Source organism: Jaculus jaculus, chromosome 16 (assembly GCF_020740685.1).
Source record: "Jaculus jaculus isolate mJacJac1 chromosome 16, mJacJac1.mat.Y.cur, whole genome shotgun sequence".
Lineage (NCBI taxonomy): Eukaryota > Metazoa > Chordata > Mammalia > Rodentia > Dipodidae > Jaculus > Jaculus jaculus.
In genome coordinates, this window is record NC_059117.1 from 975,634 (window position 1) to 998,952 (window position 23,319).

General features: G+C 41.1%; 1 protein-coding gene across 1 annotated transcript in view; it reads left to right on the top strand.

The window, feature by feature from the left end:
- Nucleotides 1-1,607: 1,607 nt before the first annotated feature.
- The window catches only part of Amph (amphiphysin), a 183,928-nt gene continuing 162,216 nt past the window's right edge, over nucleotides 1,608-23,319 (top strand). The window contains exon 1 of the mRNA XM_004668847.2: nucleotides 1,608-1,760. Within this exon, the coding sequence (XP_004668904.2) occupies nucleotides 1,692-1,760 (69 nt within the window). The 5' untranslated portion in view covers nucleotides 1,608-1,691. The remainder of the gene's footprint in view (nucleotides 1,761-23,319) is intronic.

Below are 23,319 nucleotides of genomic sequence, written 5' to 3' on the forward strand. Positions count from 1 at the left end.
AGCCTGACGGCTGAAAGGGGTCGAGCCTGATGGGGAGTGAGGATTAAGGGAAGACAGAAGAAAGAGTGAAAGCATGACTCCAGTCCAGGGCTGAAGCAAGGCCTCAAGCCAGGACTGAAGACATGGTTTATTTCACAGCATTCCTTTTTATATCTTTTTTACAAACAGTTTTTCCATGGACAAAGATTTTATGAGCTTTACAAGTTCCTATCAAAAAACCTTCCGTTACAGAGTTTTTGCATTTCAATCATTTCTCAGTACAAAGGACCAGCCAAATGGCTGAAGATACCTAATCTTGCTTACAGGTAGGCTGTTATGGTTATGCTAATGTCTTGCTGCCAGCCGGCTTTCTGACACTGAAGATACACAATCTTACTTGCAGGAAGGCTGCTATAGTTTTGCTAATGTCCTGCGGCCAGAAGCCCAGGGCTATGGGTACAACTCCAGCCAAAATGGCTCCCGACACAGGTGAATTTCTTCTATGGGCTCTCAAGAGTGTACTGGATTCTCCAGGCTGAGTCCTGCCACTGGTGGTGTCCTGTGTACTACAATGCCATTTGTTAAAGGTGGCAGTAGCATCATTCTAGATTCAAGATGAGGGAGCTGTAGCTCACATGGGACCTTTCAGTGGAGGCCACCAAAGTAGCAGTGTCCCCCACAGGCAAGGTGTGATACTCAACAGACCTCAGTGGACTCCGTTGTCTGATCTATGTCTGACCCGTCTTTGCTAGGTTCTACCTGACTTGTCCTCACACTCTAAGTAAGAGCTGCGTGTGAACGGCCTGTCCACCCCCACAGTCGCCTGGAGCTCCCACAAGGCATACGCATGACTGCGTGTACGTTAAGGCTGCCAGGTTTGTAAGGAGACAACAGGTTCAGAAGACTGGGTTGATGGGAGGCTACAAAGGTCTTGACTGATCAACACACTGCACTGTTTCTTGGAGAAAGTGCTACATTAGGACTCTGTTGAGTAGGAATTTGAGAGCAAAGTGTAGCATTTACCAGGTAGATGCACCCGGTTGGCATGCCCCCCCACCACCCTCAAGCCTATTCCTCAAATGTAAACAAGTGTCCCCGGTGGTCACCCCTACCCTCTCCTGCAGCACCACTGCCCGGCCCTGACTTAGTTGGCTTTCGCGTAGGGCCCCTGGGTGGGCTGGGTGAGCCTCTGCAGGGCAGATGGACATCATTCCTTCACCACCGCGGGTGCTCTGAGAAGAGAGCTGCTGGCCCGGCGGTCAGCGGGCATTACAGGCACACAGTCGTCAGAACAGCATTTGCAGGGCGTCTCCAGCCCTGGGGTTCCCCCTCTTTCCTCTTTGGGTCTCCTCCTTTTCTGGAAGGAAAGAATCGGGGCCTGCTGACGCTTCCCTGATGCAAACCCGGCGTTAAAAGACCCCCAAGCTTTAAAAGACCCCCAAGCTGCCTAACCCTCCAGCTCTTGGGGCTGCGGTGAGCCTGCCTTCTCTTGGGTGTCCAGACCTCTTCCATTACCGTGGATTCAGTCGGACCCGCCTGCGCTCTGTCGCTTTAAGCTAGCGCGGCCGGCGCGCCCCTCCTTCTCGCTGCCGGGGCGCCGCGTCTCCTCCCGCTCCTCCCCGGGCTCCTCCTCTGCCGCTCCGGGCTGCTCGGCCGCCGGCTCCGCTGCGCGCTCCGCTTGGCTCTGCGAGCTCCGGGAGGGACCCGTAGCCATGGCCGACATCAAGACGGGCATCTTCGCCAAGAACGTGCAGAAGCGGCTCAACCGCGCGCAGGAAAAGGTGAGCGGCGGCCGGGGCTGCGGGCTGCCGCATCGCGGGGCCGGGCTGCGCCGAGGGTCCTTCCTCCGCCCGGCCACCGCAGGACTCGGGTGACCGACGAGGGGACCCGGCGGGCGGCGACAGCGCCAGGAACCGCAGGCCCTGACCCCCGAGACCGCGGCGGGCGGCGGGCGGCGGGCGGCGGGCGGCCACGGCCCTGGGCGCGGTGTCAGGTGCCGGCTGCGCTCCGCGCCAAGCGCGGTCTCCTGGGCTTACTCTCGCTCCGCGCATCCGGCGGGAGGTGGCAGTATCCCCCCACCCCCTTCCTGGGGGATTTTGTGGCTGAGCGAGATGGGAACGTCGGGCTTGGTAGAGCAGCCATCCTCAAATCTGCTTGGACCGATAGGACTGGGTCGCAGACCACCAACACCTCCGTACAGTGCTGCCGTGTAAACACAGTTCCAGAGAAGGCTCACTTTTATTTTTGCCCTTTTGATACCAGTGTCCTCTGGAAGGTCAATAATAAATGACCTCAACCGAACAGGTCTGCACAAACGGGTGTTTCACTGCATACGAGAACAGCACACAGCAATCCCGCCTCATTGCAGGGGCCAGGGTCCCTGTTGCTAATTTATTTCTCTCCCTCGGGGTTGTGCACAGAGGAAACTCGGGTCCAGAGGGAGCCCAGTTCAGAGCAGTTGGGCGGGCATCATGCAGACACTCCCCTGACTTCCTTGGTGACTTGTGTCTGATGGCTGCAAGGCCTTCATTTGTGTCCTAGGCAAAGGACATTTGCACTTAGCAACACTGGCTATGGTAGCGCATCCTTGAGATCAGTTGATTCTCAGGTGGCGTTGATGTTTGTCCTTGGGTTGCAGGACGCTGGCGTTTCCCTGTCTCACTGGAGGTGAGATCTGCAGGGCCACTCATTCTGGCAGCGAGCTTCCCTCCCGGGCTGGGCACAAGTTCAGGCTCCTGCAGTTCCAACTCTACCCAAGCTGTACCTGGGAGCACCAATCCCTTTGCCATTCTCCCAGGGCCCAAAGGCTCAGTGGCTACAGATTGTCCCTCCCTCCACGCACACATGCACACTCCGGATGCATTAAGAGGATTGTATTGCTTTTAATATCTATTCGAGCTCATCCTGAACTCTGGGATCCTCCTCTTGCCACTCCCTCAGCAGCTGGATTAGCAAGGCTTCCCGACCTCCCATTGCCTGGTTTCTTGTCTAGAAAGTAGCCTGGCGTCCTGTTTGCTGGGCTTGAGATTCTGGCTGCGCTTCATTTACCCACTTGCTCACCCACCAAAGCAATCACTTGAATCTTGGCTTTGAAGCTTTTCGCTGAATCCACTTTCCATCTGTGAAGTAATTTCGTGACATGCTCTGCCTTTCCAAAGATTAATTTATTTCTTAATCTAGGTCACCAGCTGCTAATATGTCCCAAATAACTGAAAGAAAACGTAATCCCTCTGACAGAGCAGTCAAGTGTAAATTGTTGAAAAGTCACTTTTTTCATGACTGTCAGTGTGTGCTATGACCGCATTTGTGGATGCTATTCTTTCTCTTGTGAGAGGGGTTGTCTCAAAGACCCTGGGGATAATTGCTGATGAAACGAGCCTGTTGCACTAGAATAGGGGATAAGATGTCAAGATGCTGAGAAAGGGCCTGCCCACAGGTGAGTTCTGCCTGCCTTCTGAGTGTACAACCCTCGAGTAAGGTTGGCTCAACAAAGCTCAGAGGGAAGCTGCATAGGAGTGGAGGCACAGGGAAGTGAGACTCCTGGGGGGCTTCATTTGAGGTCTCTCATTGTCCTTCCCCTCTGCTTCTTCAGCCATTCCTCTTCTCCACTGCAGTCTCAAATTCACTAATGATGCTGTGTTCTCCAGACCTCTTGTCCTTGCTTGCATAGGCAAGTCTTGTTGAAAGAGAATCCACTTCCTTATCACCGCTGCTCCACCTCACAGCTTGTGCATTTTGGCTCCAAATGCCTCATTGATGGCTTTTTGTTTTTATTACTTTAAATACATTCGTTCTTATTGAAAGTCAGCCAAAGCTCATTGGAGAAAGAATTAATATATATGTAAGCAGGAACTAAGCTGAAGAGGCATGGAACCTCACAGATCTTACTTTTATTTGGTGTGTATTCTAGTGTGTATCCACATATATGCATATACATCTGTGCAACAAAACTAGGCTTATGCTCTGTGGTTTGGTAACCTGTTTGTTTCACTTAGTCATCCCAAGAAGCATTCTATACATGTACATATTTTACAGCAATAATTTAAATGACTAAATAGTATTAGAATATATGGATTTTAATGAACCATAGTTTGGGTTATTTATTTCTTAATGTTTCTGTTTATAAATTCAAGTCCATAAGCTAATTCATGAGGAGAATGCCTTCACAAACCCTTAATTATTTCCTTAGCTAAATTCCTAGAAAGAGAATTATTGTGTCAAAGTATTCATATTTTTATTATGGCTAGATTGCCTTCAGACAGATTATATCAATTTCCATTCTCACCAACAAGTTCATGGACACTTGCCAACTCTGAATAATAAAATTTTAATTAATCATTAGCTATGACAGTGGAAATAGTAGTTTCTGACTCATTTCATTAATTGGCGTTTGCATTTCTATTTTTTATTCATGAATATATATACATACACACACACACACACATGCACACACACAAACATATGCTTGTGTGTTGTGTGTATGTGGCGTGTGCATGGAGTGGATGCATGTGTGCATTCCAAGGCCGGAGGTTGATGTTGATGTCTTCCTTAGTCACTCTCTACCTTATTATTATTTTTTTCAGTTTCACACTGAACTTAGAACTCACTTATTTGGTTGGAGTAGCTAGCCAGTGAGCTCCAGGGATTTTCCTGTCTCTGCCACCCAGCCCTCGGATTCAGGTTTGTGCCACCATACCCACATTTTAGATAGGGATCCAGACTCGGGTCCTCATGCTGGAAAGTAATTCCCTGCTGAACATCTCCCAGACCTGGGTTTTTATTTTTGCTCTTTTTGTACAACATCTGCACTTGTTATTTATAAGTACAAAAAAAACTGTCCTTTATCTACTTACTTTTAATTTATTGTGATATAGTATTTATATTTATGTATAGTGGCATATATCTATCAATTGGTTTGCATGTTTCTTCTCTTGGCTGAGTAAGTCAGGGTCTTGCCACTTTCTTGGTTTAAAGAAGAATTTAATTGCTAATAATAAAATTAGATAACAACCTGTATCTGGTTTGTTTACATAAACATTTACATGCCATTTATTAGAATATTTACTATTTATTATATATATTTACATTAGTATGTTATATATTTATTATTACACACTATTAAGCCATATACATATATATTCTTACGTAGATATAAATATATGCAGGGATGTGCATTTACTCTTTTAAGGCAGGTACCTTTGCCACTCCCATTTAGTAGATGTGAAAGAGGTCATGACACACCTGAGGTCACAGAGTTAGTTAGCAAGTAACAAATCTGGAATACGCATATCAGCACTCCAGAGGTTTCCTGTTGCATGATGGCAATTAATTAAGCTGCCTGTTGTAATTAAGGCTAGAAAAAATTCAGGCTTGTATGGCATCCAGAGCTCAACCATGTCAGGGCTCAGGTGTCCTTTCTTTCCCTTTCATCTGTGCTGTGCATCTTGCCCTAGATTTGGTCAAGTTCTTCTCTCTCAGTAGCAACATCACTGCCAACAGCTCCAGGCAAGCACATGTCTTTCCGTTTGCACTTCTACAGAGCCCTTTGTCGGAGCTGAATCTCTGTGACTAAGAGCCAGGACCATGGTTGGATTGGGCCTGGATCACAGACTGCTACTGGCAATCTGGAGATGGAAAGATGTTTTGAACCACATGGACTCAGAGTGGAAGATAGTGATCACATTGCAGGAGGAGGAAAGGATGTCTCTGAGGCTTCCCTATGAGGCCCACTCCCTCTTATGTAACCATGAATTTAACAAGTAATTTAATATTTTTCTTCTCTCTCTCTCTCTCTCTCTCTCTCTCTCTCTCTCTCTATATATATATATATATATATATATATATATATATATATATATATATATATACACATATATATGTATAATTTAAAATCAAACAGTACTATTAGCTAGAAATTAAAAGAAAACAGGAAAGGAATTACTAATCCCCAAATTTTTTAAAAATATGCTTGCACAGCTGTTTATTGTTTTTTTCCCCTTCTCTTTTGTATTAGTTTTTTCAAGGTAGGGTTTCATCTAGCCTAGGCTGACCTGGATCTTACTGTATAGTGCCAGTCTGGCCTCAAACTCACAACAGTCTTCCAGCTTTTGTCTCTAAGTGATGGGTAAAGGCATGCACCACCACACAGACCTGGTTTTGCTATTTGTTAATAATAAGACTTTATTTCCATTCATCTCTTTCCTTTCCCTACATACATGGTAACAGGACTGCATCTTTAAAGAGTGAAATTTGACTTTTGTTCAATCAAGTGTGCACATGTCATGCTCTGCTGATGAGCTTGTGAGCTCCGGCTGTGTGCACGGCTGCCCCAGATCTAATTGCGGAGCGTCTCCATGCTACCGGACACCCATCTGTCCTCTTGCCCTTCCTATCCTTTGTCCTTTTGTGGTAAGCCTCTTCATCCCTTTGCTGTTATTCCCTAAGAGAGTCTGTTCTTCATTTACCAGTTACTTATTGGTAATTTTCATGTCTGTTTTAGGGAAGTGTTTGTGTTCACATCTTTCCGTATGCTTTCTAGAGGGTGGCTTCTCTTTTTTCCTCGATTTGTAGAAATGTGTTGTCGATTACCAAATGGCTCCTTCGCTAGATTGTTTGCCCTCACAGACAGTGGCTTTCTTTCTTTTGTTTTTTAATATTTATTTGAGAGAGAGAACGACAAAGAAAGAGAGAGAGAAAGAATGGGCATGGCAGGGCCTCTAGCCACTGGAAATGAACTCCAGACTCCATGACACCTTGTGCATCCTGCTTTACATGGGTACTGGAGAATTGAACATGGGTCCGTTAGCTTTGCAGGCAGGAGCTTTAATTGCTAAGCCATCTCTCCAGCCCTTTCATGCTTTCTTAATAGTGTTTTTTTTGTTTGTTTTTGTTTTTTGTAATGAGTGGAAGTTTTAAATTCAAGAACTCTTATCTGATGATTAAGTTCATGGTTCTTAAAAAAATTTTGTTTTGGGCTGGAGAGATTGCTCAGTGGTTAAGGCATTTGCCTGCAAAGCCTGAGGACCCAAATTTGATTCCCCAGGTCCCACATAAGCCACATACACATGGTGGCGTCTGTGTTTGGAGTTCGTTTTCAGTGGCTGTAGGCCCTAGTGTGTGCTTTCTCTCTCTCTCCCTCTCTCAAATCAATAAATAAATAAACAAATAAAATATATTTAAAAATTTGTTTTGAGGACAGGGTCTCATTATGCTGCTTAGGCTGCTCTCCAATTTGTGGGCTTGAGCAGTCCTGCCTCAACCTTCCAAGTATCTGGGACCCAGCCTTTTCTTTTGTCTGGAATTTATAATTACAGTGCATTTAAAATCTGCTTTTAACTGTTAGTACTCTTTCTTTCTTTTCCCTCCCTCCCTCCCTCCTTCTCTCTCTCCCTTTCTTTCTTTCTTTCTTTCTTTCTTTCTTTCTTTCTTTCTTTCTTTCTTTCTTCTTTCTTTCTTTCTTTCTTTCTTTCTTTCTTTCTTTCTTTCTTTCTTTCTTTCTTTCTTCTTTCTTTCTTTCTTTCTTCTTCATGAGGCCTGACAAACATTATCAATAACACTCTTCAAGTTTCACAATATCCAATGGTATAGTTGTTCACTTCCTTGGAAGAAATCCTGTTCTGAACCCTCAGCCTTCATGGTGTCGTTCGGTTGTTTTCTCCTGCTTTATGTGTTCATATGCCTAATTTTCTATTTTCACTTTAGACGGGCTTTGGTGGTAGATGGACATAAGCACATGAAGTTAGTCTGTCAAGCTTATGCTGAGGTGTTTCTGTTTAATATTTGTGTCCAGTGGGATTCTTTTTTTTTTCCCATTTTCTAATTGGCAAGCCCAGGGCATACATTGGTCTTGTACAATATCCAGTTCGGTAAAGTAGTGACTCCACACATTTGAGAAGTGTTCTCAAATGGCCAGGGTGACCATAAGTATGTTATAATATTTCTTAAAACATTTTAAAGTAAGGGAGTTAAACAATTTAACTTCTAAGGGCTTGTCCCGTTTTACATGTTACAGGTCACTTTGTCCATAATGATTTTTGTATAATAATCTTGGGCATGGTTTTTTCTTTATGTAGTACATCTTCAAACTAAACTGTAGGTTCTTGAGCTCAGAGTCCATATATTTCCTTCTCAGGCCTGACGTGTTCTCCCACAAGCATGTGTCTGAAACTTAGTCTTCAGTGTAACAGTGCTGTGAGGAGGGGATGAATGGAGAGAGTTTAGGCAATGGGGGCCCCATCCCAGTGAGTGGATTAGTGCTGACTTAAAAGAGCTGGAGGCTGCAGGTGTGATCTCTGGTTCTCTTTTGCCCATCAACCTTCTGTCATGGGGTAACAGGGCTGAAGGTTTTGTTATATGCTGGAACATATCTCCATTCTTTTTACATCACCCAGTCTCACATATTCTATTATAGAACCACAAATCGGCACTCATCACATAAATTAAAATCATTCTAGTAAAAATGTGTGAGGAAGAGCCTGGGGTGGCATAGAGAATGTGTTACATGTTTATACTGGAAAAAAGCACAATGGCTGGGCAAAACCCCGGGGGACCCAGTTGCTCTGAGTCATCAAGGGGTGAGGACCACACAGCCACAGCCGGAATGAACCGCACTGGCTATCTGAGAACCAGCAGCTTTTTCTACCATATACTAGTGACTTTATTTTCCCTCCTATTGCTCTTCAAGGACTTTTGTGGAAATATTTAGATCAAAAGAATCCCTTAATATTTTATAGGCTTTGGTGCTTAAGCTTTTTAAGATCACAGATAATTTTGAGATTCTGATAGAAAATCTAGAAAAAATGTATAAAATGGTGCATATATTTTGGGATGTTTTAAATAACACTAGTTCCTAACCAGAAATTAAGATGAAAATTCTGTCAATAATCCACATCACTTAACAGAAAATCAATGTAAACTGTCTTCATGTTTTAATGAGCATTATATTTAATAAGTATACTAATAAGATAACTTTAAATGGGAATATGAGACTTGTTACTTAGTTTATTTCATAAGTAAATATATATTTGAAACAAGGCACTACAGAGATAGTGGAAGAAATAGGAGAAATGTATTTTTATGATTCATGTTGATCCCATCTAAAGTAAAAGTTAACTACATAAAGCAGTAATCAGAAACCTAGACACACCTGGTGGCACATATCTGTAATCTCTACACAACAGAGAGAAAATCCATCTCAAAAAAGACAAATGGAGGGAATATGTAATATAATATAATATATGTATATATATTTTTAATGACATATACTATATAAATTATAGTTTGACAATAACTACAAGAAGAAGTGGATAGAAAGTGAAGCAATATAAGTAATTTTTGTGAACAGCTGTTTCATATTAATCTAAATTGTAATGAGATTGATATAAGCTAAAATGTTAATTGTAATCCAAATATAATCTTTCAGAACAAACATAACAATTGTAAAAGAAACAAGAGAATTAAAATCCAAATTGAAAATATCTATTTCATGTGGGAAAAAGCAGTCATGAGAAATAGTGGAAGAAAAAGAGTAAGAATGTAAATGATAGGCATTTCCTAGTTTCCATTAATTGCACTGATCATAAGTAGAACAAATGCTTTGTGTAAAGGCAAGAGTTTGGCAATGTTGATTTAAAAAATCCAACTGAGTGCTATCTCTAAGAGATAGAATTAATCAGAGACAGATAATTGGAGGCATAGATATTGGAAAGATGTATATCACCAAGCAAATAACAGCTGGAGTGATTATACAAACATCAAAGCAGACTAAGATAGAGATCACTCCTACACAAAGAAATGCATTTCATCATGACAAATAGGTCAGCCTATAGATATGAAAAGTATCAACATTTATATACATAATAAAAGTGAACCAAAATACATAAAGAAGAGTTGTCAATATTAAAGATGAAGAATATTCAACAACAAGGCTGGGAATATGGCTTAGTGGCTAAAGGAACTTGCTTGCAAAGCATGCTGCCCTGGGTTCATTTCGCCAGTACCCATGTACAGCCAGATGCACAAAGTGGCCCATGGATCTGGAGTTTGTTTGCAGCAGCAAGAAGCCCTGGTGAGCTCATTCATATTCTCTCTCTCTCCCAAAGAAATAAACAAAAAATATAAAAACAGAAAGTTCAACAATAATAGTTGAATACTTTGGTAACTTACTGCCTTCTGATAATAAATATAACAATTAGAGATAAGATGACAAGAAAACAGAAGACTTGAACACAATAAATCAGCTAGATCTAGCACATAATTATAGGATCTGAAGTAATAGTAATATTCTTCACATGAACATGAAACATTCTTAAGAATGGGTCATATGTCAGACTATAAAATAAGCCTGCATACATTTAAAAGGTACAGAAAATCCACAGAAACTATATTTTTAAAGTTCTTTTAAAAATATTTTGACACCCCTTTAGATGACAACACCCTAGACACTGTTCTTCATGAGTCAAGGATTTGACTTGGTATCATATCAGAGGGGGAAATGGAAAGTGGAATATGAAAGGAGGGGGATGATCCCTCTGTGAGATGCAGGTGTTTACTGTTACCTAAGGAATGGGATGATCCCTCTATGCAATGTACCATGACCTTCCTGTATCTTGTTTCTAAATATCTTTGTGATTAAATTGCATAGGATGTTTCTTGCCTCAGTTCCCTCTATATGGCCTATGTAACCTTGTGACTTCTTGTAATAGCCCCTTTCCTTGTTTAACAGTATGTAACTTTGTGGTGTAACTCCCATCCCGTTTTTACTATGAACATCATGTGCTTATTTCCAATAAAAGCTGGCACTCTGTACAGTTCAGGGCTCCATCCTGAGATCTTGACCTCTGGGATGCAGATCTGGTTCACCAGCTTTCTTCTTTTTCTTTCTTTTTTATCCAATAAAACTTTGCCTTGTGAAAAATTATTTTATTGATTTATTTATTTGAAAGAAGGAGAGGGAGAGAGGGAGAGAGAGAGATAGAATATGAATGGGTGTTCCAGGGCCTCTAGCCACTGCAAATGAACTCCAGATGCATGTGCCATCTTATGCATCTGGCTTTAAATGGATACTGGAGAGTTGAAGCTGGGTCCTTTGGTTTTGCAAGCAAGTGCCTTATCTATTAAGCTATCTCTCCAGCCTATACAAGCTGTATTGTAATTTATCTTAGTATGCATTATCATTTTCTCATAATTTTTTCTTTGCTCCATTATTTAAAGGTAAATTTGTTTCATTTCCCCGTATTTGTTAATTTAAAAACTTCTCGGTTGAATTCTAAGTTCAATTGTAGTTGTAAAATACAGTCCTGTATCTGCTTCTTAGCAGCTTGCACACATGAAGAATTCTGGTTTCCACTGTAAAATTACTTCAAGAAGTGACACTCATCTTTCTAGATGTTTCCACAGAGCTCTTCAACTCAGTCTTGCATGTCCATCATAGACACTGGCACATTGTATGACAGTGCCATTCATAGCAGAGATTTTAGGTTGCCCCCAAAATTAATTCTTCCTTTTGCCTTTAGTAGCAGTACCAACTGTTACTGGGCTATGGTTATCCAGTTACACATGGTATTTTTCTGCTTCCTTCATAGTTAAATGTGGTCATTGGAGTACTCTCCAATCAGTTGGAGATGCACACAGAAAGTGCTTAACTTAACTTCTAGGTCTCTCCCCCATAACCTGGATGTTGATGCTGTGATAGGAGGTGAAGGGCTCATGCCATCTCATATGTTAAATACATCAAGAAAATCAGATCAGAAGGACTTGGGTTTCCTGCAGTGTGGGACCTCCATAGTAACCTGGAATACTTACCTAATAGATACTGTGAAGCAACAAGAGGGTTCTGTCTCTGCACAACTTACCGAGTTGTTTCATCACTTTTATTTCTGAAGCTAAACTTCTGTCTAAAAGAACATTCAAAATTGACATTTTTGATGCTATTAGCAACTCTTAAATGTTAGAAGTTTCAATATAGTCCAACTAAAATGATTAGTGTGTTAAATCCAATATTGCATACTGTAAAAGTAGAGTGTGTTATGAAAGGTGTAAAAATGGTTCAGGTACCGTGGAGAAATACTATCAATTCAGAGCAGGAAGTAATGAGCAGGTGACTTACTACTTAGAAATTATCTAGATCATCCGCTGAGAAGACTGGTCTTTCCTTAAGACTTCCTGGTGGAAAGGGGGCAGTCCTTGTGATGTGCAGGTGTGCACACAAGTATGTGTACATATGTGTGGTTGTCAGAGGAAAACCTTGGGTGTCATTCCTCAGAAGGCCATACTCCCTTTCAGAGACAAACTCTGTCACTGGCATAGAGCTTGCTAAAGTCCACTGTGCTTACTGGCCAATGAGTTCAGGGATCTGTCTGTATCTGTCTCTGGGTTTCAAGCTTCAGTTCTCATGCTTACAAAATAAACATTTTAGTGATAGAGCTATGACCCCAACTCTGGAGGAGGGAGGGTTTTCTTTCTTTCTTTCTTTGGTTTTTCAAGGTATGGTCTCACTGTAGCCCAGGCTGACCTGAAATTCACAGTGATCCTCCTAGGAGGAAGGGTTTTTTTTTTTTTTTAATTTTTATTTGAACTAAGACAACAGAAACATTTGTAGCAGTCTGTCAATGGATGACCTTGAGGTTTGTCCTTAGAACTGGGAGTCAGTCTCCTTTTGAACTGTGACATGTGAACTTTAAACACACCAGTATTGGACATATGGTAGTTATAAGTGCTAAGGATGCTAGGTCTATCTGGAGTTGGCTCTGCCACTTTAGGAAAGGTGTCTTCATGGAGGTAGGTTGAGATGTTACACTTCCACATCTGGATGGTGAGAAGAGATTTGCATCCTGATCTTTTCTTTCTTCCTAGTTGTGTGGTGTTGGGCCAAACTTCCGAAACCTATGATTCTACAGTAATAGAGCACAATGCTAATTTTGCAGGCTGCAGTTAAAATCAGAATGAATGCTCCCAAGTATTGGCACAGCTTGTATAATGTCTACTGAATGTAAATGTTAGCTATTTTAACTTTCTCTAGATGTCATTCTCAAGGTGTCAAATTCATGCCATATTTATATGTCTAAAATATTTCTTTAGGGTAGATTGTAAAAAGGAGGCTGTAAGTATAGACTTTATACATCTCTCTGGGCCAAACAAGGGAGCACCTTGTGTAACTGAGAAGCTCTGGTGCATACCACATACTCCCTTTGGTCATATTCAACTGCGATCACAAGGCGCTTCAGGCCCTTAGAGACCTTACAGACAGGTGTGCCTCAGGGAAAAGACCCAAAACCTTTTGAAAGTCATGATCCCTCATCCTGGAGAAAACCAGCCTGGGTTAGACCAGGATAGAAAAACACTGTGACCTTGGTTTACCCCCACCCCTCTCTTTCTGTCTCTCTTTCCATACCACACCTTCTGGGCCCTGAGATAAAACAGCAGAAACTGCAAGAAAGGACTTGAGCCTGTGGGTTAGATTTAAAACATGTCAGTTTTGCTCTGTATTCAAGTGCCTAAGTCCCCTTTGAAGTCCTAGTGGCCTTTTCACGCTGATAGCTTTAAATAAAAACCATTCTTGCTAAAAGGTTATTGAATGGAGGAGGCTCAGAATTTGAGAGCTGAAAGGGAGGTGATAAACCAGTGATTGTCCCTAAATAATTATTTTCTCAGTCTGCTTCATCAGCTTTTGTAGACTGATTCTGTTTGGAATTCAATCGACTTGCAATATTTGAGTTCATCTATTCTTCTGAAATTTGCCTATATTGATAGAAAGTCAAGATCTTACTCAGTGATTCCTATTACTGACATTTATGATATAAAGAATTAAACTCTATGTCTGAGTGCAGTATGCATGAAAAATTATTTGTGACAACCTGCAGACAAAGTGACCCAATCTAAGTACTCAAATTTAGATAACTGAGCCTGAGGGTAGTGGGAAGAACTCATTTCTTTCTTCTTCGTCTTCTTTTTTAAAACTCCTGCCTTTAATTCTTTGGGCCTGCTGCAAAAAAAAGATGTGAAATTGAGCTGGAGAGATGGCCTAGCCATTAAAACACAGGCCTACAAAGTCTAAGAACCCAGGTTCAATTTTCCAGGTCCCACGTCAGCCAGATGCACATAGTGGAACATACGTCTGGAGGTCCTTTACAGTGGCTAGAAGCCCTGGCATGCCCATTCGTTCTCTCTCCCTCCTTCCTTCTCTCTATCTCTAACAAATAAATTAAAAATTAATAATAATTTTAATTTATTTTTAATTATTTAATTTATTTATGAAAATAAATTAAAATTAATTTTTAAAAATTTAAAAAGATGTGGAATTATTGCTCTATCTGAGGTATAGAATTCAAAAGGATATTTTCTACTTTGGCTGTGCTTTGTATAGCAGAGATCCAAGGCTTAGGAATCAGAGCTGTTTAGAGAATCAGTCAGTTAATCATTATTTTGTACAACAAATATAAGTCTGTTTTCTAGATAAAAATTTTACATCTTTTAAAAAATTATGGGGCTGGAGAGATGGCTTAGTGGTTAAGTGCTTGCCTGTGAAGCCTAAGGATCCTGGTTCTAGGCTCTATTCCACAGGACCCATGTTAGCCAGATGCACAAGGGGGCGCATGTGTCTGGAGTTCATTTGCAGTGGCTGGAGGCCCTGGCACGCCCATTCTCTCTTTCTCTCTATCTGCCTCTCTCTGTCTGTCACTCCCAAATAAATAAATCTTAAAAAATTATGGGAACATTTAATATGAGATCTACCCTGTAACATATTTTATATGTTCACATGTGTATGTATGTGCATGTGCACATGTACACATATGTGTAGGCCAGAAGACAATCTCAAGCGTTGCTCCTCAGCACCACCGATCCCTTTGGAGACAAAGTGTCTCACTGGCATATTGCTTACCTAATTAGTCGAGTGTCTGGCCTATAAGCCCCACAGGGATTTGCTTGTCTCTGTTCCGCCTCAGTGCGGGGACGACAGCGCTACCATCACACCCACCTCTGGATGGGTTCTGATGATAGACTCAGGTCCAGCACTTTATGGATTAAGCTATCCTCCGGGCCCTCTCAACACATCTTAAGTGTATGATTTTGTATTATTGACTATAGACTGCTGCCAACTCTAGAATTCATTAATTTTGCCTGACTGAAGCTTTGTATCCATTGACCAACAGCTTTCTATTTCTTCTAAGCCCTTGACAACCAGCTCTCTACTCTGGGTTCCATGAATTTGACTCTTAACTGTCCCACATGAGTGGGAGCATATAACAATATTCCTTCTGTGGCTAAGTTCTTTAAGTTAACTTTACATCCTTAGGATACATCCATATCCTTCAGGTTTTTGAACTTCTTTCCTTTTAAGGTTGGATCACATTCCTTTGTATGTATACATCACATTTATTTCCTCATTCATGTGTTGATGGATATTTGTATTTTAATTCAGTATGGCTAATGGAGACAGTGCATCTGTGATCATCGGGGTTCTAATATCTTTCCAAGGTCTTATTTTCAGTGATTGAACATTGGGTATTTGAATAAATAGAAGTGGAATTGCTGGATTGTGAGATTCCCACATTTTACCTAGCATCAGAGTACTATCCACATCACTTCTTTGTTTTCTCTTTCAAATTTCTTCTAGTGATAATTCCTGATACTCTGCCCCCCCACATATATATATATATAGTTTATATATACATATATATTTATTACATATACATGCATATATAGATTAAGTTTACAGGATAAAATAAAGTGGGCTTCTTATTTGTTATGTTACTGCATGTTTTACATTCACTTTTATTTGTTATTAAAGAAGGTAAAGAAGGATAGGCTCAAATTTCAAATATTCCACATCCTCTTTTGTTTGATTATAGAGTCCTTTAGATTCCCAAAGTGACTGCTCACGTGTAAGATTTCTAAAACACTTAAGGCATTATTTAAAATAGTATATGAGGCAAGTAAAATGTCTAGCAGTGTGCCTGTGAGAAATAATAAGTTCTCAATGCAAGGTAGGCATACTGTTTGTAAAATCATGTAAGTATAGCTTATTTTATTCTTGTGTTTTCTTTTGTATGTGTTTGTGAGAGAACAGGTGCACATCTGTGTGCAGATGCATGTGCATGTGTGCACATATATGTGGAGGCCAGGGAACACCATCATTTTCCTTCTGGAATTCCATTCATCTTCTTTTTTCTTTTGAGTTCACTAATTGGGCTAGACTGCTGGCCAGTGAGCCCCAGGAGCCTCTTCTTTCCACATGCTCAGTGCTGGGCTTGCAAGAGTGCCCCACCAAGCCTAGTGTGCTCATGTGGGTGCTAGGGAGTGAGCTCAGGCCCTCATGTTTATGAGGGAAGTAAATGCTTGACAGAAAGATCTTCTCAGCCCTTTAGGTTTTTATAAGAAAAAATATTCCAACTCAATTGCCTTTTTCTTCTCTGTGACCTTCTGTAACTTTTCCCTTCCCATCACATCAGTGGCTTCTTTCATATGATGCTCATTCCTCCTGCTACAGGATCTTAGTATTTAGAAGATAGTTACAGAATGGATGAATTGATGGTTACTGAGCTATTTTCAATATGAACTGAAACTAAATTCCTACTTTTTAGAAATAAATACTTTAGGAATATGGGCATAATACATTCTCAGTGATAAAAAACCCTACAATTTACTCACTTTTTAAATGTATAGATGTGTTACACCATATGAACCTATTTTGTCAAAAATAGTTTTTAAAAATATTAAGAGTGGATTACACAGAATATGGCTTTGAACTCATACCGTTTTTCTGAGCTCCACACTCTTGGCTTAGTGCACTTGGAGGGTGAAGCTTCTTGGTGGAAGAAGGCTCCTCACTCACTGTCCTGGAGGTCTAGGGGTGGACTAAGACTTTGTGCAGATGCTTGCTGTACTTACCTATCTGGAAGCTTTCTGATTTGGTGGTCACTGCGGCTGAGTTGTGCAGGAGGATTTCTAGGTCAAGTGGAGCATCCGAGGAGGCCCAGCAGGGCCTTTTCTTGTTGGTCTCCAGGAGCTTTACTGACCTTCAAGCCAAACAGAAATAAAGGAAAACCTCGACAAAAGATGAGAGACCTTTCAACCCAAAACCAGCTTTACTGAGCTCATGTGTGTATTGTATGTATGTTCCTGACTTTGATAGTATTAACTGACATTAAATATAGTTCCTATGTGAGTTAAGCTTGAAAATGGAGAGCTAATTTCAGTAGTCTCTCCTTACCTCAGCCTTCCAATTTGATGCTGTGTCTCTTCTCCCCATCAGACAATGAAATTGCATCCAAGTGGACATCATCCTTTAAGCATTAAGTCTGTGCTTTGTCTTGACATTTGCTTCTTGGTATGTCTCAGTGACCAGGTAAAGCAATTAATATAGTAACAAAGACTGATGATGATGTGCCTCCTCAAAACTGAAAGCCAAAATAAGCCTTTTCCTTCCATAAGCTGCTTCTAAGTGGGTGTTTTGTCCCAGAAATGAGAAGGAAACTGCTATTAAAAATTGCACCAGGGTTGGAGAGTTGGGTTAAGAAGTTAAGGTGCTTACCTGCATAGCCAAAGGATCAAGTTTCGATTTCCCAGTACCCACATAAGTCAAATACACAAGGTGGTGCGTGTGTCTGGTGTTAGTTTACAGCAGATGGAGGCCCTGGCACGTCTTTCTCTCTCTTTCTCTCTTTCTCTCTCTCCCTAATAAACAAATAAAAATAAAGTATTTAAAAATATTGGTACCAGAAGTGGGGTGCTATTGTAGTAAGTTTGACCATGTGATTTGTAGGCTTTTGGAATGGATTTTTGGGAGGAATATGAAAATATTTGAGCCTTGAACTGGAGAAATTTTGTAGTGCTATAAGTAGAGGTTAATGGGCCATTCTGGTGAGAGTTTGAAAAACCAAAATGTAGAGAGAACTGTGGAGGCAAAGATTATGAGATTTCCTTAAAAGGGAGGGGGACTTTGTTGGGAATTAGACGTATGAAGTTTTGTGTGGCATTCTATCAAGGGGAGGAGGTAATACTATAAAATTTCAAGGCCCACTCCTCCACTGCAGCTCCACCTGCTAAAGTCTCTTCCAGCTTGGGATCAAGCATGAGGCTTAGTCATAACACATGTGGCTAAGGGGTCCCTAGTAGTTTTCTGGGGCTCTTTGTTGAATGTGAAGAAAAGATGGGAGGGGAGAAGATGAGAATTGTCTAGCATTCAGAAGAGGCAGCTGAAATAAGTCCAAATCCAAAAGTGGAGACCATTTGCATAAAGTCATACAGTGAAGCTGTGATTTCCATGAAGGTCTGTGGGGTTCTCACATCCAGGTCTTTTCTACTATACTACTGGACTTCCAAGAAGGAAGCCAATAGCTAGGGTGATATTTTACATTTGATATATTTAAATTAGGGCTGTAGAGATGGCTTAGTGGTTAAGCACTTGCCTGTGAATCCTAAGGACCCTGGTTCGAGGCTTGACTCCCCAGGACCCACGTTAGCCAGATGCACAAGGGGGCGCATGTGTCTGGAGTTCGTTTGCAGTGGCTGGAGGCCCTAACATGCCCATTCTCTCTCCCTCTCTCTATCTGCCTCTTTCTGTCTCTCTCTGTTTCTCTCAAATAAATAAACAAAAATAACAAAAAAATTTTAAATTAGTTGGCATTTAAGATACAGAATTGTGCTTGGTAGAGTAGGAAGATAAATAAGGCATAATGTGGATTTTAAGATTCAACACATCATTGAGAATCCTAAGCCATGAAAAAGTGACTGTTTAATTTAAAGGTCCCTAATCTAAATAAGGGTGCTTATGGTAGTACTCAGGTGAGCACTAGATGTGATCTAACAGCTAAACCACAACTAACAAAGAGATGTGTTGGCTATACATGTTTATTCCAGAAAGGAACTCCAATCATTCTGTATAAAATGTTTGCTTGTGCTTTCATCTTCTGTGATCCAAATCTCATTTTATCTAACTGCTCCCTTTGGTAGAATTTAGAATTTTGGTATATATTAAAATATAATTTATTGATTAAAATTAAAATTTAATTTGATTTGATTTGATTTATAGTAAAAGTTGTAGTTATTTATAGCCTAAGTTATTTATTAATCTTATTTAATATAATACCCATTAGGTAGTGGTGGTTTGGAAGGAGTGGGGGGGTGTTCAGAAAAGGAAGTTAGGACTCTCAATGCCCATAAAAATCACCATTTGGATGTCAACAACTATACTCATGATCTCAGCAATAAAATTAATATCACTAGGACCCTTACAATTATGGTTTAAAGGCAAAAGGATAGTATCCTTTATCATGGAAACCAATTCTAACAGGCTTTCTGAAACAATAGCTTTTCTATAGTCATTTGGGAGGATTTTTTTTTTTCCTGATAATAGACCCAACTCACCCAAAACAGTGCTATACTGGGGAGGTTGTGGGGCATAGACTATAGTCAGAAAATATAAGCAGGACATATGGTCAAAGAAAGAAGGTTTACATCTTGACAGATTCATTCCATCTGGCACAGTGCTGACATTGAAAAAATCACTATGCCCTTTGCTGACTCACATCACTTAACCCAGAGAGGCAAAGCCTCTTCATATGCCTGGATTCCTCCTGTGAGATTTAAATTCACATGCATTTCATATGTGTTTGTTTGAGAGCATGACACAGACACCTGGGTGATTGCTCTTGGCATGACTAGCATAGGGTTCAGCAGATGAGCCCCATGACAGTCAGTCACTATGAAGATGTTCTGTTGGACCGTGTTGGCTCACCAGGGCTGGCTCATTCCTGAAGCACCGTTTTGTGCTAGTTGAAGGTCTCTTTCATCATTTCAGCAATGTGTTAATTAAATATTTTCTTCAAAGAATTACGTTCAGAGGACCTTGATTTCTATTTCCCAGCCTCTAGTGGGTATTTCAGGTTATAATGTAGTGTATTCTCTTTCCAAGCTTTTATTAGTTAACTATCAAAATCTCTCCAAATCCCCTGTCAGCTGATTTTAGTACATTATTTAAGACCCATAAAGTCTTTTTTTAAAAAAAAATCAGACTTACAGACCACTGATAACTCAGAGAGTTTAGATGGGCAATCTTCAAAGTATTTCCAGTTAAATATAAATATCTGTCATTGTGTGGTGTGGTGGTATATGCCTTTAATCCCAGCACTTGGGAGGCTGAGATAAGGGGATCACTATGAATCTGAGGCCAGTCTGAGACTATGTAGTGAATTCCAGGTCAACTTGGGCTCGATGGAGACCCTACCTCAAAAAACAAACAAAAAATATCACTGAAGTAGACCTAAAATGAACCCAACATGGCTCAGGGAACTTCTTAGAAGAGGGGGCAGAAAGATTGTTAGAGCCACAAGTTGGGACATTACACGTAGAGACGTTACCTCTTTCCCATAACTGATGACTATCCCCACAGTGAATGACCCACATTCCCCATGGGGATACCTGGCATCCACAAAGAGGAGGATCCTCTTGGGGGGGAGTGGACAGGGATGAGGGTAAGGATGGTAACAACATATGCTGTCTACACACTGAGGATGTACAGAACTAATAAAGAAAGAAAAAAGCTTGGTCATTGATGGCACTCAAAAGTAACAGTAGTCAAATCATCTATCCCATCTGTCCTGTGATGGTTGGCATTGCAGGAATGGATGTGCAGCTGGGCATACATACTGGCATGGCTTCAGATGTTTGATATTTATATTCTCTTAAGGAGTTAAAAAATTGTAAATCCTGAGGTTTTAGTCAGATATCACAGAGGTACTGATTATTCCATTCATTAGCATCCAAATGATTCAGAATAAGTATGGATTTATTAATGAAAGTGTATTCATATTTGAGTCACTATTACTTGGTACCAAAGTTTGCAATAGGGGAAATATAAGCTTTGGAGTTTGGAGGACCTGAATTCTACCCTAAACTCTGCTGAGAAAGTCGTCTACTTTTTCTGCAAGTCTCCCTTTCTTGAATAGCAAGTTGAGAAATTGCCACTGCTTTTCTTTGCCCACTAGGACTAGATGGTAAGACCCTTTTGCTGGACATACCACATGCTATGGGTGCAGGACAAGGAGAAATCAAGCTGGAACTAGGTCAGCAGGTTCCTCCCTGATGGCTTATTTTCATAGTACTGGGAGGTGGTATTTGGGGTGCGAAGGGAAAAAAAAGATCATTGACAGTCATACTCAGTCATGGACCCTGAATGCAAAACTACCACTGGCTAAGCAAGATGTGCTCACTGGTGTGACAGTCTCTTGTGGGGGTAAGCAGACACTTTCTGATTGGATGTGAGCCCTACTGTGCAGGAGGAGTTCACATCTGATAGTGTAAAACTGGTCATAAGCCTGTGGCTGGGGAGGACATGGACCCTTGTGGGTAAGCTTTTGCTATTGTGCTAAATGGATGATATATGCAGTAACTTGTCTTCTTAATAATTATGTTTATATCCATAGATTAGTGCTGCTGTCAGTGTTGGCCAGAGAGGCTTTTTGCAACAGCTAGTAGGGTAGTGCATGCCTATTGACCCAGCTGAGACAGGAAGTCCATAGATCCAAGGCCGGTCTGGACTACTCTACCCCAAAAAAGAATATACATAAAATCTGAGAACATCAATGAAAGCAAGAAGAACTTTTAATTCAAGGACACAAAAGGGAGCCTAGAGAGATGTCTCAGCAGGTAAGAGCACCTGAGCACCCGAGTCTGATACCCAGCACCCATATAAATAGCCAGAAATGGCTACTCAGGCCAGAGGTAGGGACTCTCTGGTTCCCCATCTAGTCAGCCAGTCTGAGTGAACAAAATAGCAGATTTAGGTTCAGAGAGAAACTCTGTCTCAAGGAAAAGGTACAGAAGAATGATAGAGGAAACCCAGTGTTATCCTCTGGCTTCCTCAGTGGTTCACACATCTGTACATACATGTGCATACACCGTATACACACACACACACACACACACACACACACACACACACACACACACCATATGCTACATGCACACTCAAAAAGAAAAGACAAAGTTGACAAGCATTGAAGCTGAGTGACTGTAGAGACTCATAACTGGTCAAGATGATGAGAATAAGTGATTGCTGAATTCTCAGACATAAATAGGCATCTGTATCATCCACTCTAGGGCTCAGGAGACATTATGGAAAAGAGGTAGAAAGAATGTAATAGCCAGAGGAAGGTAAATGTTGGTGTGAAACATTGATGTCTGAGGATGACACAACTGTTGCACTCTTGAACTCACATCAGAAATGATGACCTGCATAAGATGTGCATAAGATTGGGCCCAGCAACATCCTATCATGGAGGGAGGAGCTCCTGAGATACACCCTTCCATGAGGAGCTATTTGCAGTTAACAGTTGATAGTGGAGGGGAGAGATGTTTTTGTGAGTAATATGGATGCTACCTGTAAGTTGCCAATGCCCCTGTCCACAACCCCTCAGCTATTATGCTCCTGTAAGCAACCCTAGTGAAATACAGTGGGTCATCAGAAAAAAACACATGAGGTCTAATTGGGATGAGTGAGTGGATCAGTAGAAGTGGGAGGAGTGAGTGGAGAGGGCAACAGGTGAATATGGCTAAGATACATTATATGAATGTATCAAAATTAACATATACTAATAAAAGTCATGACAGATCTATCTAGTTGGAGATTTTAGAATGTGGAAAATGCTTAGCACAAAGTGTAAGACAATGTATCATCAGAAAACAGTTATAACAGGTGCATGTCCTTGGCCTTGGGTTGAGCATCTCTTCCTGTTCCTGGCTGAAGCAGCTTCCTTTCATCTTGTGTACTGCTTCTGCTTCAGAACTGTCTTTTCACTTCACCTTGTATTTTCACGAGAATGTAGCACTTGTAAGAGAAGGGATGAGTTCATCTTGCTTAGAGCTGACTCACTTGCAATCAGCACACCCATGTCTTGATTTGATGCAGGCGTGAGTTACTATCTAGAGTAGTTTCAAAATGAACCAGATGCTCTTATATGAGATGGTTTATGGTGAAAGAGTCTGAAAGTATTATTGCCATTTCATATCCCACTCTTACAAAATACAAAATTTCAGATAATGCTGAAATGTTAATGTAAGCTCAGAGAATTCCCTTAAAATTCTAATGAAGCCAGGTATGATCATACCAACCTATTATCCCAGCATTCTAGAAGCCCAGACAGGAGGTTTGCAGGTGCAAGGCCAGCCTGGACTACTCTGTCTCAAAAAGGAATATAAATTTAAAAAAAATGTTGGTGAGAATAGGGTGAACACATGATGCAAAGTGGCAAGGGGTTGCAAATTGTAGCTGGATGGCGAACACATAGGAATTTGATTTATTACACTGCTGGTTCTACTTGTGCAGATGTTGAAACCCATATT